The sequence below is a fragment of the Cladophialophora bantiana genome (genome assembly GCF_000835475.1).
Source record: "Cladophialophora bantiana CBS 173.52 unplaced genomic scaffold supercont1.23, whole genome shotgun sequence".
Lineage (NCBI taxonomy): Eukaryota > Fungi > Ascomycota > Eurotiomycetes > Chaetothyriales > Herpotrichiellaceae > Cladophialophora > Cladophialophora bantiana.
In genome coordinates, this window is record NW_015971597.1 from 337,465 (window position 1) to 352,678 (window position 15,214).

Here is a 15,214-nt window from a genome sequence, read left to right on the forward strand (position 1 = left end):
CGCTGGTGTCCCAGCGACATGGTGAGCATCGGAAGAAACGAGCTGAACCACGAAAACGAAGATAGATTCCGTCATTGTCATGACCAAGGCAACTTGCAGTTGTTCCTCTTGTCACTTCAACAAGCCATCCTCAAGACAGCGCCTTTTACGCCCGTGTGTGGTATCATTATTTTGCATGCGCTCATTTCTTGCCAAGGAGCCATGCCTGTTGTCCTCACAACATGTCCACCTCTTCAATGCTGTGTATTCTGCGTCACAGTGGCCAGGACGAAATTGATCTTGTAGAAAACGTGGCAATGTCGCAGGATAGCCCGTGTACGCATCACCCAAGGTTGCACTTGCCGGAACGCCTCCATAAGTTCCTCCCGGACCTCCTCGTCTTCGTCCTCAATCCCATGCACTTCCTCCTCGATTTTCTTCAAGTGGGCCGTTATTTGATCCAACTGGTCGAGTGTTATCACAGTGGCCGTGTTCTGATCGATGAGAAATCTGGGGCTGAAGGTATGGTATTTTCGGGAATTGATGGCGTTCTGGTACGACTGAAGTCCTCTCTGGATCATGCCGATTCCTTCAATCTCGCCTCTGATTGCAGCGATGAAGGCACCTTTCGTCCTGGGAACGGCCGATGGCTCGTCGGATGACCCCGTGAACCCAAAGGCACACACGAATCCCAACGGATCTCTCGAAGTCGTGGCAGGCCCTTCGGTGGGAAGATCAACCGCAGACTGTCCACGAGGAGGCACTGTTTCCTCCGCAAGGACAAGAGCTTCCAGCTTCCGGTCAAGATCAGGCTGCAGTTTTGCGGTGACTTCGCTGATTGCAGACCCGCTGGTGTCGCTCTCAGACGGAGTGGCCGGCTGGCCACTGGTGGATGAAATCGGAGTGAGAGCGTCAGTACTTTCACTCTCAGAATAAGCCCGAGTTTTGGTGGGAGAACTGGAGGCATCGCATTCGGCAGGATGGACGGGTAGTGCTGGAAGGTTGGATATGTTTCTCGGTGCGGACATCATTGTGGTTGAGCTACGAATAGACGGTGATTAAGCAATATGTCGAGGCAGTGATTGAAGCACCACTGAAGCACCATCAGCACTTGAGCAGGTGCGTGTAGAGTCTGGGAGATGGAGAGCAGAACAGAGGAGCAGCAACCGTGATGATGGCGATATCCTATAGCATCAAACGCGAAAACATGCCGTCTACGTGACGAACAATGATCACAAACATCCCTCAGAAGTCAGTGGAAATATGTTCCTCCAAAGGCGTCCCTGGTGATACCACAAAGGCTTCCATGATGAATCAAGTTCTTTCTTCTTGGTCCGTTCCTCCTCTTCTCTATACACTTGTCTTGTACGGTGACGAATTCTCACAACCCTCATCGGGCAAAAGTCATGCCGAATCCTCGCCGGGGAACGAGAAGAGATACAATCCGCTTCACCTCAAAACCCGCTGTCACCACCATCTTCGTTGTTGCGCATCCTTCCCAGACGAGACGGCGAGCTCTTGTCTCTCTTGTCTCAGTGGCAGCTTCAATTGTGCCCCCCTCTTTGTCTGTGCTCGCTTTTCCATCTGCCTGCGTGCATCTTGACCGCTTTTGGGAGACGATTGGCCGGAGGATGCTCAGACAATCTTGTTCAAGACGGTGAGGTCGATAGCTGGCCTGGACCGAGGAGGAGTCTGGTATTGAGCGCACGTTGCGGAAGAGGCAGATGGTTGCATTCGGCCTCGTGAACTGAGGACTCGAAGTTGCCAAGGTAGCACAAGTGACAACGAGTGACAACAAGTGACAGCAGCACTGCCTACCAGCCTGCTTGCTTCCCCGCCCATCGACGTTGATCACCGCTCGACGGTCATTGCAGTAACTCGACTAACATGTCCTCGTCCCTCTTTGCTCGCCTCGTCCTCCCACCCGTTCCCGGGACACATTTGACTGCCTCTCCATCTCTGTCACTGGTGCTGTAAACTATCTCCTTTCATTCCTTGCTTACGACAAACAGGTTTCTTATCCGTACGTTGTTGCAACTTATGTTGTCTCCTCCAGCGTCACAAGGCTGAATAACTCTGCGCTTCAAAACGCATTGGCGCAGCTCAAAGAAATCTCGTCGACATCTTCTTAGGTGTCTCCGGCCTTGTTCCCTAGGTGGCTGCCACATGAGGTGCGCCACTCTGGTTCCCCCAGACGCCCGAATATCCCCAACCTCCCATTTCCTTCCTCCGCTACCCGCAATTTGGAGAATGGTGAACAATGCAAGGAGACGAGGAGCAGGCAGTCAGGTTAGCTCAGGGCATCGGGTGAGCTGTGTCTTCCCGGCGGCTGGGCCGGTCTCAAACAGCCTTGTCTCAACCCTACCGACCGTCACTTTGCGCAGGGCGGGGCAGAATAATCCATCTACCCAGGGAGATCTCCTTGATTTCCTCAGATTCTGGTACGGAGAATCGGACACTTTCACCCTGTCTAATGTTGAAGTTCTTGAAGAAACGGCAGGTTCACGCAACGAAATGACGAGCCAACCGCGTCAAGTGGATCCCAAGGATCTTGTTCCTGGCCCCGTCACTGACGATTCTAGAGGTGCCGCTGGACATGCAGCTCTAACAAAAGAGCCTTCAGACAGCCTCTCAGGGGGTCATCAATGGATGATCAGGCCATTTGCTGATCCAATGTCCTATCCAGCCTATCCTAACCGTGTACTTGGGGATCCACAGACCATCGCCCGCCGAAAGCGCCCTCTGGAGTCTGTCTCGCCTGGGTTTCGCACCCATTTGTCTGGTAGTCCTGGAAATGGCGATATCGTAACCTGCCGAGCGTGTCTCGATCCACTGGAGGACCCCATCTCCCTAAATTGTGGCCATTGCTACTGTCGACCTTGTCTGAATCATCTTGTCAGCGTTGGTATCGCCAACAAAATGTCGTGGCCTCCAAAATGCTGCGGTGGTTGGCAGCCCGTAGACGTGGGCTCACTTCACCAGTATCTTGACCAAGAAGTTTTCGCTCGCTATCTTGATGTGCAGGAAGAATACTCAAACCCCAACCCGGTCTACTGTTCAAACAAATTCTGCAGTCGTCACATTCCCTTGAGCCAGATCCAGAACACCACGGGAAAGTTCGTTTTGTGCAGCAAATGTGGTGTCCAAACCTGTACCGAATGCAAACAAGGACACGGCGGCCATGTCGGGGATGGTGGAACCACCTGCAAAGGTCTTGAGGATCTCATGGATGTGAGAGATCGCCAACTTGCTAGAAGTAAGCAATGGAAGCAATGTCCTGGCTGCAAGAATCTGGTCGAGAGAATTGACGGCTGCAGCAACATGAATTGCTCGTGTGGGTCGCGTTTCTGTTACAAATGTGGAGTGAACATGAGCAACACAGCTTACTGTCGCTGTCGTGGGTCTTTGGATGAAACTGACCTATTGAGGCAACGTCGACGCGATCTCCGCAAGAAGCGAGCATCAAGAAAGGTTCCTTCAAGCCTTGATTCTTCCGAACCGGACGCATCTTCGTCGTCCACTCCGCTCTCTAAAGAGCAATCTTTTCCCTGGGAACGATCCGATCCGCCTAAATTACCTCCTAGACGTATTCCTCGACTTGCCTCCAAAGCCCTCTGTCGTAGAGGTGCGTCCCGACTCTCTAGGACAGATGCTCTCGTGAATGCACCAAGGCCGGAAGAGATCACTCAACCACAACCTCCGTTATATGCTTCTCTGGCTCGAGCGCCGCAAATCGAGGACGAACTAAACAAGACGAACTCCGGAAATCAAGCTGTCTCACCAGAAGTGACATATGGCCACTTGAAGCCGATTTTGGGGCCTTCTAGTGCGTCTGGTTATTTCCCGAATTCAGGTGGAAGCAATGCAACTTGGTCGGCAGTACCCCCAGTGCCACTAATACCCGATCCTTTCTGGTCTACCCCGGTTCCAGGTGTATTGCCAGAAAACCCGTACGTTGAAAGCACGATGCCATGCTTATCATACGCGTCCCTTCCACAAAAGCCTCCCGACTTATCAAAGTTTGTTTTACACGATGCCGACCTACCTCCGCAGTCTGGACATATGGATCTGCCAAGAGTCGACGAAAAGTTGGGAGTGGATTTCGGAGGCTTCGATTGGGATGCCTGCCATTGGCCGCGATGAGAGCCAGACCGAGACAAATGATGCCCGCAGATAAGCGTGATTTTGAGATTCAAAGGGGACTTGGGTGCAGAGCGAGAGAATGGATGGACGAGGGGGAGATTCTGGTCCAGGCCTCAGTTCCAAATGTCTGAGGGGGGCTATGTGGTTTTATAATTTGGGAAAGACTGTTGAAAGATGTAACAGGGATTTCTTTTTTTTTTTTACCGATGGGCAGATCTGCCCACCTCGGGGATATGAACGGCAATAATATAATACAGTGGCCTGCAGCGTGGCATTATACGCCATATGTGGATATCAATCGTTGTCTGGAAATCTGGTCCAGTCATGGTCTAGAGTGAGTTCTTGTGCACCGTAATGGCCTGAAGTGAACGTGGTGAAGAGTTTCTGGCCCGTCTTTTATTAGTTTTAGTAGGCATTTAAAGATCTCGGCCGGAGCCGGAGGCGGATCTGCAGTTGACCAACTCACCAATACCGGCTCGAGGTACGCTCGCTTCTCACCAAAGTGGCGTAATTAGCGGCTTGTAGTTTTTGTGGTTAAACCTGACTGACTTCTCAGCCTTGTGTCGGTTCGTCAGCTTGCCGGCTCCTTAGTGAGGCGGATGAGACGGAATGGGATGGGCGGTCGAATTGAATCCAAGAGAGTCTCTAGAGGACAGGAGTAATTCCCCTCCGTATGAGGATTTAAAAATACTCCGTGTACATGCAGGTAAGAGTGGTCAAGAGTCGTACCGTGGTAGGTTCACTGTTTGTCCGTGCGAAGAGTCTGTGAATGGATCATGACGTCGACGACTTTCATCCCCCGTCTCGAGATCTGGATCTGGTACCCTCCCGGTGCCAACATGGCAGTCGACGCATATGTAAAATCGTCCCACGTAGCAATCCCACCACGATGGGGAAGGAAGGAGAGCAATGATGAAGCCTCACGTTAGAAATCACCATCACCAGCTCCGACGCCCAATCGAGACCGCAAGCATCACGGTCCAGCATGGAACTGGAACTGGAAACGGGGATGGAAATAACCATCCGCTCTGACCTCTCACTCCTCTACCGCGTCCTGCGCGCTGTGATAAGACCGCTTCGCCCCCGTCTCGTTCGGCCCAGCAATCGCGCCCAGCCGGCGGGCTCGCCGCGTGTTGTTCCGCCGAGGAAGCGGGACGTTGTGGTCCAAGAGACGATGTGTGAGGGCGTGTGGATGTATTATTTTGACCCGGCCCCAAAGAAGAGGAAGGCGAAGGGGAGAAGGCACGTCGAAAAGGTCGGGGATGGTAGTCCCACGGATGAGTTGGTGAAAGATGGCGTCGGCGCTGGCGCTGGCACAGGTCGGACTACGGGACATCATCCACGCGTCCGACGCAAACACCGCGTCTACTACTTCTGCGGCGGGGGATTTCAATCTCCTCCCGCGCCTGAGCACTGGCGCTTCCTGACGTACCTCTCGCAGGACCTCGCGAGCCATTGCTGCAGCAGACCACCAACCGGCAGCGGCCAACATGCCAAGGGCCTGGGTCAAGATGCCGAGCCAGGCGCGGAGATCGAGCTGGTTCTCGTGAGTTACCCATTGGCACCGTACAGTCCGGCGAGTGACAGTCTGGAAATTCTAAGGAAGTGACTGGGGAGGGTGATGGACGCGGCATCGGAAAACGGTGACACGCTGGGCTTGATGGGCGACAGCAGCGGTGGCAACGTCGTCCTGAGTCTGGGATTCTGGGCTGTGCAGAATTACAATGAACTTGCACTACCACAAATGCAGCAGCACCAGCAGAAGAAGCCGCACGCCTTTTCCACAGCACACTCGCCAAATGCTGACGATGACGGGACCAAAGAGACACAAAGAACGAGGACGAATAACAACTTCCCCCTCACATCCTTGATCAGCATCTCGGGTCCGACGGACCTGACGCACAGCAACCCGAAAATCCGCAAAGCAAACAAGCTCAACTGCGTCCTTACAGCGCAGATGGCGAGGCAAGTGGCGGAGATCTGGACCGGGACCGCCGGGACCACCGGTAACGGCAACGACAATGACAATGACAATGCGAACCGGAAGGCAAGGAAGGACCAAGACCAACAACAACCCTCCTCTTCACACAATCCTGGACTTATCCCACTATCTGACCCCTGCGTCTCACCCCTCCTCAACGCCGACACAGCCTTCCACGCGCTGCGGGCCAGAAACGTACACGTGCACGGCGTCCTGGGCACGCACGACGTGCTGGCTCCCGACGGGCTGGAATTCATGCGCAAGTGCCAGAGGCTCGGCGTGTCGGGGAGATGGTTGGTCTGGAAAGGCCAAATGCATTGTTTCCCTCTGGCGGGTGGGGGAAGCGGCGGCAGGCTTGGGATCCGGAAAGGGACAGAAGGAAGAGACTTCTTGGTGAGTGTGCTTTGCAGAGATTATGAGCGGGAGAATTCAGGTGAGATATAAAACCGGATGGAATTTTCTGAGACGCTGTTGAGTACCTGAACACCTCGCTCTGTAAGCATTACGGTATTATAGACGAGGAATGACAATATTGGCACACTTATGCAGTATCTCCTGCCTTCTGTAATGGACCCTCCAGCAGTCCTTTCTCGCCCAGCGTAATGATGGCGCCCAGCAGGCGTTTCCTACTCTCTTCTCTTTCCTTCTCTACCAAGACCTGCCACAGTCCTTTTCTTCGCACGTTTCCAGCAGCGGTAGTTGTCAAATTCTCGCCCTGGCTCGTCCTTGCTCCTGCGTCGCTTCTCCCATTCTTTCGAGGCAAATCATGCGAATAGCGGCAGCTTGAACCCCATTTGCATGTTTTGTACTTCACAAAGTGTTTGCAGGGCTGAGGCATTTGCCCTCTTGCGGTTCGCGGCCCTGGTCGAAAAGAGGGATGAGCACGAGACACCTGTTTACTGCTCGTTACTTCTGGGCTAGAATCAGAATTCGAGAGAGCAGCCGAATCTGTGCCGGAGTCTGAGCCAGATGTCGTGGATGAGCCAGAGGACGAGGTCGCTTCTGAGTCTGTGAGATCTGAGTTGGACGAGACGTCGGCGGCTTCTGTAGTAGGAGATGGACTTGGTCCTGTGGCGCCGCTCAGAGATACCGAAGTATTCTCTTTCGTCTCAGCAAGCCGCAATGCTTCCTCCGCCTTCTCTAGCTCCTGCTGCGCCTTCAGAGCTCTTTTTCGTAGCTTATCGGCCTTTAATTTTGCTCGAGCGGTAGCATCCATATTTTCGGTCTTGTCGTCCCTGTCAAACCTCCGCTCCTGCTCGCGTGCCTGTTTCGCTTTTCTGATCGCCTTCTCCTTTTCAGCTCTTTCTTGGTCTCTTTTGGCTAGCGCCTCTTTTCTGGCCTCCCGTTTCGCCTGCTGCTCTTCCTCCCATTTTCTCTTCTTCTCTTCGGCCTCCTTCTTTGCCGCCTCAATCCTCGCTTGTGTAGGGAATCGCCGTTTTCTTTCTGCAACCCATCTTAATATCTCCTCTCGCGTCCGGAGAGCGAGAGGATGGCCGTTATACTCGAATATGTAACCACCCACGTCTGGCGCTGTCTTGTTCGCCAGGCGCTGTTCTTCATCTTCGTCATCTTCAGGATCCGAATCTCGGTCAAATTTTGCGGGAGTCAATCCAAGGAGGTTGTGTTTCTTTGGCTCTACTTTCTTTGGCTCCGGTGAGTTCTGGCTTGTTTGTTCACCAGACGGCCTGCGGGCCAGAAGGTGTTCGATTGTAGCATTGAAGCTGGGTACCGCGGGCGCAGCTGTGGGACGCGGACGATGTTGGTGGCCCGGGTTGAATGCAGTGTTGTGATCCCGCTTCTGTGGCGGGTTGAGAAAACCACCCCGTTGTGAACCGTTATTCAAGGGTTTATGGGACGCGTTCTGGCCATACACTGCGGACGACGTAGTTGGTCCCGGACGATAACTTCCATGTCCTCCGCGACCGCCTCTCGTATTTCCTCTGTAGGAATGAGACCCTCTAAATGGCCCCCTGTTGTTCTGAAAGCCTTGGGTTGGCTGGGACGCGCCTTCCGTTCGCTTGGGAGGCGGCGGTGGAGGAGGGAATGTGAAGGGCTGGCTCGACATCCAGAAGGAGCAACAACGAGCGCGGGTCTTACCGCTGAGATATTTGTTGATTCATGCAGATACACGATACAAGTCAAGAATGCTTGTACATATCCAAGCAGCAAAGCCTGAAAATGATCGCGCGGTTGGCAAGGCGAGCAAGTGTCCAGCGGTTAAATTTTGGTTGGTCCCGCGCACAGCGCAAGGCTGAGCCGCAAGGCTGCGACACAATCGGCGAGTTCCCTCTCCTGCTCCGGAATAGTGTGGTACTGCAAATTCCCTTTCTCAGGATAACTCCAACCGGTGGCAAATCCGTACTTTCTGCTTCTACGATGCTAGAGAATACGAAAGATCTTCTAAGGACGCTACGCATGCTTGGGTCTGGCCGCATGTGGCGATGCATGAATTCGTCTGGGCTGGTCAAGCCGTAGCCACTTCAGAAGCCCGTACATAAATAATAGCCTTGTCAAGCCTTGTCAAGCCTTGTCCATGATGTGTTGCCTCCCTCCCCCTTTTCCTTCCTTGTGAATATGCCTCTCCCAACTGTATAAAGGCAATCGCAGGGGAACATTTCTTGGTTCGATTTAGCTTGAACTGGACTCCCATCATCCTTCGTCGAGTTCACCATCGACTGATAATGTTGATGTCATAACGCCAGCAGCATCAAGATACTTTTATCAGCACCCAATATACCCTGTCCTCGAGCAATGGAAAGAGATCAGAGGTTCTTTCACCGGGAAAGGGGTCGAGTCCTACAACAAACACTTCTCATTTGACTGACCAACAACTGCTGATCCTACACATGTTTTAAGGCATTTCCGTGCAGACCTTCAGAAGCTCGCTCATAACGTTGGTTTCAAGCCGGAAATGTGCTTCTTCCGAACGGGGTCTGGCCTCATTCTGGCGAAGCCATCAAGCAGGAAGATTTCGAATGGGTCACGCACCCGACATCACAGACCTTGGTGCCGATCACGCAGACTTATCAGCCTGTCGCATACGACGCAATCGCAACTCGGTCCCTGATCGCTGTGCAAGGCGCGGACTGCCCAGCAATCTCCTTGTATAACCCATGTAATCGCATAATCGGCCATGCCGACGCGGGTTGGAAGCCCCCCGTCCACCACGTCGTTAGAAATCTGATCGGCGCCACGGAGGAGCTCGGGGCACGACGGCAAAATATCGTCGCACACATCTCTCCTGGTGCTGGCGACCGGTATAATGCTTTCAAATAGGACGATGACATGGAAGAATCTGTGAGGGATGTCTTCATCAGAGCTTGCAGGCGCGACTTGTTGAATGATCCAAAACTCCGCCACACCATGAGCGCAAAGGAGCGCGAAAGCTTTCAAGATGCCGGTGGTCGTGAAACGAGTATCGTTGAGACTTTCAAACTGTCGTATCTGGCCACAATAGAGCTCATTCGTGGCGGTATTGACGAGTGTAAAATTTCGTGTTATGGAGATTCGTTCTATCGTGGCTCGTTATGATTAACAGGATCAAGACATGCAAATGGCGTACATATATCATTCATACCGACGCGAAAGACCTAACCATGGGTTGAGCATGAGGGTCCTTTCCTTGGTCGAGGGCTATGTTGTAATCCTGAGTGGACTGCATTCAACCTAAACTGTCATCTTGATTTGTGTTGGGGCTTCGTTCGGTGCTCGGGAATCGCGCTGGGATCTGGTGACCTTCTTCAAAGATTCCTTGCGTAGGGTCCGTAGAAGCTGTATTTTCCAGTGTTGGGGCTACGAGTGAGATTGTACTTTCGTGGCTGGAGGAGAAGCTTCATAACACACATTGATGGACCCGATGCTGGTACCATCTGGATCTTTGCTGTGCCTGTCGGTTGTTCTCGTGGTAAAGTGCACCGTTCTGTTCCTCACTTTTGAGGTACAAAGGTTGTCTGCGTTAATGTTGACCGAATTGCTCGCCACTCTGCTCGCGCCCAGCTCACCTTCCGCTTTCACAGTTGCTCCTGGACAGAACACAGTTTCCTCTGGAAATTACATCCTCTTCACAGACCATGGAGTAAGAACTCGTCGACTGATATCAAAGGATTGCTGCCTCAACTGCCATGTGAGACTACCCTGAAGCCAGACCAAGGACAACATCCTCATTTCTGGGGACCTAGACGACAGAATGTAATGACCGAACAGAATGGAAACGGAGCGAGGACAAGTAATTGAAACCGCTCACAACCGTGTTCTTGCCATGCAAAGACCTCCTTCATCAGAGACAGTCCGTCACGCGACCGTGGATTCGAAGATGGTGCCGAGCGAAGCCTATGGCGGCATGACATAAAACAGGTGAGAGTTGAACATCACCTGATCGACTTTACTTGGATACCAGTCAGGTTAATAAGGCCGGTCAACACACTCTTCAGAACTAATACGGACAACAGAGTGATCAATTTCCCAAGAGCAAAACACAGCCGGAAGACATGGAACTCAAAACTGTCCTCATCGATAATCCCCAAGGCCTCAATCTGATCCTCGGCCACTCCCATTTTATCAAAACGGTGGAAGACCTTCATGAAGCTATATTCAATGCTGTCCCGGGTGCCAAATTCGGCCTCGCCTTCTGCGAAGCGTCGGACGTCTGTTTAATCCGCTATTCAGGAACCGAGCCGGAGCTCGTCGCCTTGGCCCAGAAAAACGCCATGTCCATTGGGGCCGGCCATAGTTTCATCGTCTTCCTACGCGATATGTATCCTCTCAACGTCCTCGGCGCCATCCGCGCCGTTCCTGAAGTTTGCCGTATCTACTGCGCGACGGCTAATCCCGTGGAGGTCATTGTGGCACAGACAGAGCAAGGACGGGGAATCCTAGGCGTTGTGGACGGCTTCAGTCCCAAAGGCATCGAAGGGGAAGCGGATATTGCGAAGCGCAAGGCTTTTTTGCGGACGGTGGGATATAAAGCGTAGGACGCTGGTGTCATTAGCGGACTAGTTTGCTGGGACTTGCAAGGCCAAGGTTGGAAGTGGTCGAGGGAACGATATTCGTTTTCAGGAGGAACCGCCAAGACCTTCTAAAAGCGGCGTCACATTGGATTCTCCCTCAAAAGCCTCGTCGATGTAACAAGTTGAGAAAGTTTTTCCCATGCGCCTCACTGTATCGTTATTGTGAGCTTTCCAGTACACAATTTTACGCTCCAGATCCAGAATATGCTACATCTCGTCCCGTCCGAGTCGCAATCACGTAACCTCCTGCGTATAACGTAGCAATATGTTCATCCTCGTACGGTTACTTCACTGCTCCGCGGGTCCGGGACAGAGGGAAAACTAATTTAGCAGACCACCTTCGACGATCTGGTCCAGATACCGCCGCATGGATTTGTGAACAATCAAATTACCCGACAAGACCTTGAAGATCGCATCAACGAGAAATATTCAAACAAAGTCTGCTATTCTGACACACTCGGGCTGCAGTTTCTGACCAAAGTGATAGATTGTGCAAAAGGTCGGGCTGTGCATTTGCATGTATGATCTGCTGAAAGCTTCTGATGGCCTGATCGGTCATGGCACGGGAAATGCCAATGTGAACGGTATACGGGGATTTCGCCTTGGCGGTGTCTTCTGAGCTGATGGAAAATTAAGTCCAGTTCCGAATGATTGTATTTCGACCTTTCAAAGGCGAGATCATTACCGGCGTTATCCAGAAATGTACCCCTGAAGGCATTCGAAGTAAGTCATAAACCTCACTTGTCAACGAGCGAGCTAAACCATGACTTCAAGTTACGACACGATTCTTCGACGACATTTTTGTCCCACCGACCATGCTTTTCGAGGGTTGTGTCTAGTGAGTCGAACCAAGGCGCCAACAAGTACGAACTTCATACTGAAACCGTCCCAGCAACGAGGCCGAGAAGACTTGGGTCTGGGAGACTGAAGGCGACCCCATCTACTTGGATGAAGGCACCATAGTCAACGTGCGAGTCGAGGCCGAAAAGTGGAATGACCATGCACCGCCACCGCCCAAGATTAGGAAACCGGGCGAGCCTGAGCCGGAGACGGTGATAGAGCACAGAGTGCCCTACTCTATCGAGGTAAGTTATCCAGATCATGGGCCGAGGGAGTTTCTCTAACTGATTCAGGCATCAATGGGCGAGCCTGGGTTGGGTGGTGTTGACTGGTGGTGACACGAAGCTGCAACCGATTGAACGTGGTTGTGCGCATGCATATGCTTGTTGGACAAGGCTATGCTTCCCGTCGACATTGTCTGAAGGCTTTTGGTGGCCGAGTTCTTGAGCTAACCAGACTCAACCGCCAAGCACGCCCGACGACCTGATGGCTTTCTCAATGTCCTTACCGCTCTTACGGATATGGCCTATCGGCGAAGACAAGAGCAACCGGTGTCCGTAGTTGTCCAAGCAGACCTGCGATCACCTGGCGAGGCAAACCGCGTTTAAGCGGCGAATTGGTGCAGTTCTGGTGTCACAAACCACGTTGCCCCCTGGAATGCGTTTGTCATCACTCGCCACGCCCTTTGGCAGGCACATGCGGCGGAGCCTCGGAGCGCACAAGTAGGGGTCCCCTAGTCTTCCAGAACTGCCCAGGTGGTGCCTGGATGGTGCCTGGCGAGCTGGTCTCGCTGGGTGATTCTTGGATCCCCCCCAAAAGCACGTCATCTCTTGCCCGTTGGTTTTTTTGGATTGATGATATTGTAGATGACTCGCCAGCCAAACGAGAGAATTCCACCAGATAATAATACTAATTGGGGCCGCTGACCAAAAATCATGGCTCTTCTTACAAACAAGATGATCAAGTGCTGTCCAAATACATAACCTCTCCCTCTTCTCTGTTCCTGTTCTCGTCCCTATTCTCCTTCTCACCGCCAGCTCATTTTTGTTGAACCCCGCAGCAAGATCCCGCCCCCCCCCAAACAAACACACCACTTTCGTCTTTGCTGTCGTGTTGTAACAGAGCACAGAGCACAGAGCATCAAATCTCCCTGGCCGTCATGACTGTTCCCGTCCACGTCCCTCTCTCGCCTCGTCCTCTTAGACCCAACGAGCGCATCTTGACCAACGAGGATGGCGGCATCGTCACGCCTGCTCGAGCCCCTTCCCCCGTCTACAATTTTGGCACCCTTGCTGTCCATGCTGGCGCACCCATAGACCCTTCCACAGGCGCCGTCATCGAGCCTCTCTCGCTGTCTACCACCTTTGCACAAACGGCTGTGGGCAAGCCTATTGGACTGTATGAGTACAGCCGCAGCGCCAACCCGAACCGGGACAATTTCGAAGAGGCTGTGGCTGCACTCGAACACGCGAGATTCGCTCTGGCATTTGCATCGGGCTCAGCTACAACAGCTACAATTCTACAGTCACTCGCTTCGGGCTCACATGTTATATCTGTCTCGGATGTCTACGGTGGCACCCATCGATATTTCACAAAAGTGGCACTGGCACACGGAGTCGAGGTTACATTCTCTCCCTCCATCGAACTGGACGTTGAAGAGTTGATCAGAGAGCAAACAAAGCTGATCTGGATCGAGAGTCCTTCAAATCCCACACTGAGCCTGGTCGACATCAGGAACGTTGCTTCAGTTGCCCACCGACACGGCATTCTGGTCGTGGTGGACAATACATTCTTGTCACCATACGTGCAGAATCCGCTAGATCATGGAGCCGATATTGTGGTGCACTCTGTGACAAAATACATCAACGGCCACTCAGATGTGGTTATGGGCGTGGCTGCATTCAATTCGGACGAACTCAAAGAGCGATTGACCTTTCTCCAAAATGCCATCGGAGCTGTGCCTTCGCCATTCGATTGCTGGCTCGCCCACCGAGGGCTCAAGACCCTGCATCTACGAGCAAGAGAGGCAAGCACGAACGCGCTAGCTGTTGCTCGAGCGCTGGAGGCCTCGCCACTTGTGATTGCCGTGAACTATCCTGGTTTGGATTCTCACAAGCAGAGAGCGATCGCCATTAAGCAGCATCGCGAAGGCATGGGTGGTGGGATGCTCAGTTTCCGACTCAAAGGTGGGCACGCTGCTGCAGAAAGATTCTGTCAACAGACACGAATCTTCACCCTAGCCGAGAGCTTGGGAGGCGTCGAAAGTCTCTGCGAGGTTCCCAGTGCTATGACCCATGCGGGCATCCCCAAAGAGCAACGTGAGGCTATTGGCGTGTTTGACGATCTTGTCAGACTGAGCTGTGGCGTCGAGGATGCTGACGACCTCAAGAAGGACGTCTTGCAGGCATTAGAGAAAGCCGTTATTGGACCTAAGATCTTCAATGGTGTCAATGGAACAAGCAGATGATTCTCTATGGCGCCATCATGACTTATCCGTCCGGAAACGCTTATTCCACTGGATCTCTGAGACTCTGTTGCGCCCTGTTTATTACTCTCCATGTTCATATTGAACAATTGCTGGGCTAACGCTGGGGCAGCCTTGCTGCCAGGGACATGCACAACAGTGTTGAGGACGCGTTAAGTCGCAGCTCCCTGCGATTATTTGCCTACTTGTGGCGTCATGTCGCTCATACTCGGCCTTCTACGCAGAAATTTTGCTTTCAATGTCAGACCAAAAATAGGGGTAAAGGCGTGGGCGACATTCATCTATCGCCATTGTCATCACGGCAGCCCTAGCCACTCCCGTCGTGGATACCTCTGTCATCTCTCAACAAGATGAGCTCATGTCCCTTCAATGTCTCGGGCGGTTTAACTCGTCGGACAATTTATTTAAATCGAACACGGCGCAGCAGCGAAATCGTCGTCTTCCAGCGAGAAATGTCTCTGATGGAAATAGTTGGATATATTCCAGCCGCTTGGATCAAAACCAGCTGGCGTTCCTAGACGGGAAAACGGGCTTTGAACCGTGGTATTCTCCCTGCCGAGGATGCAGGGGACTCTTGCTTGTACGTTACATACGTAGGGGGAGGTCTCGGTCGTCTTTCTCACATTATACTGCATAGACTCAGCGTCCCAACGATTCTGATGCTTCACGCGCCTCTACCTTTCTGCAGAAGGAAGGGTGGGAGGATGTTTTTGGCGTAAATCACCTTCAGTGACCCTACATATTGTCAGAAATCTAGAGGATTGACCTTGTGGGTTGATT

The 15,214-nt window shown here is 52.6% G+C and overlaps 8 protein-coding genes across 8 annotated transcripts; 6 read left to right on the top strand and 2 right to left on the bottom strand.

Moving 5' to 3' along the window:
• Nucleotides 1-233: 233 nt before the first annotated feature.
• Z519_11700 (uncharacterized protein) lies at nt 234-1,010 on the bottom strand (the record flags this gene model as incomplete). The annotated part of the gene is made up of 1 exon (XM_016769411.1): nt 234-1,010. One exon carries the CDS (start codon nt 1,008-1,010, stop codon nt 234-236), a length of 777 nt encoding a protein of 258 aa, XP_016614395.1.
• A 1,219-nt stretch (nt 1,011-2,229) lies between these two features.
• On the top strand, nt 2,230-4,122 carry Z519_11701 (uncharacterized protein; the record flags this gene model as incomplete). The annotated part of the gene is made up of 1 exon (XM_016769412.1): nt 2,230-4,122. One exon carries the CDS (start codon nt 2,230-2,232, stop codon nt 4,120-4,122), a length of 1,893 nt encoding a protein of 630 aa, XP_016614396.1.
• Nucleotides 4,123-5,107: 985 nt separating this feature from the next.
• Nucleotides 5,108-5,731, top strand: Z519_11702 (uncharacterized protein; the record flags this gene model as incomplete). Its single annotated transcript, XM_016769413.1, has 1 exon — nt 5,108-5,731. One exon carries the CDS (start codon nt 5,108-5,110, stop codon nt 5,729-5,731), a length of 624 nt encoding a protein of 207 aa, XP_016614397.1.
• A 12-nt stretch (nt 5,732-5,743) lies between these two features.
• On the top strand, nt 5,744-6,547 carry Z519_11703 (uncharacterized protein; the record flags this gene model as incomplete). Its single annotated transcript, XM_016769414.1, has 1 exon — nt 5,744-6,547. One exon carries the CDS (start codon nt 5,744-5,746, stop codon nt 6,545-6,547), a length of 804 nt encoding a protein of 267 aa, XP_016614398.1.
• Nucleotides 6,548-6,644: 97 nt separating this feature from the next.
• Z519_11704 (uncharacterized protein) lies at nt 6,645-8,168 on the bottom strand (the record flags this gene model as incomplete). Its single annotated transcript, XM_016769415.1, has 1 exon — nt 6,645-8,168. One exon carries the CDS (start codon nt 8,166-8,168, stop codon nt 6,645-6,647), a length of 1,524 nt encoding a protein of 507 aa, XP_016614399.1.
• A 2,422-nt stretch (nt 8,169-10,590) lies between these two features.
• On the top strand, nt 10,591-11,073 carry Z519_11705 (uncharacterized protein; the record flags this gene model as incomplete). Its single annotated transcript, XM_016769416.1, has 1 exon — nt 10,591-11,073. The coding sequence occupies one exon, from the start codon at nt 10,591-10,593 to the stop codon at nt 11,071-11,073; it is 483 nt and encodes a 160-aa protein (XP_016614400.1).
• Nucleotides 11,074-11,374: 301 nt separating this feature from the next.
• Nucleotides 11,375-12,287, top strand: Z519_11706 (DNA-directed RNA polymerase; the record flags this gene model as incomplete). The annotated part of the gene is made up of 7 exons (XM_016769417.1): nt 11,375-11,386; nt 11,443-11,547; nt 11,597-11,693; nt 11,746-11,832; nt 11,884-11,947; nt 12,002-12,194; nt 12,243-12,287. 7 exons carry the CDS (start codon nt 11,375-11,377, stop codon nt 12,285-12,287), a joined length of 603 nt encoding a protein of 200 aa, XP_016614401.1.
• An 821-nt stretch (nt 12,288-13,108) lies between these two features.
• On the top strand, nt 13,109-14,416 carry Z519_11707 (uncharacterized protein; the record flags this gene model as incomplete). The annotated part of the gene is made up of 1 exon (XM_016769418.1): nt 13,109-14,416. The coding sequence occupies one exon, from the start codon at nt 13,109-13,111 to the stop codon at nt 14,414-14,416; it is 1,308 nt and encodes a 435-aa protein (XP_016614402.1).
• Nucleotides 14,417-15,214: the final 798 nt, after the last annotated feature.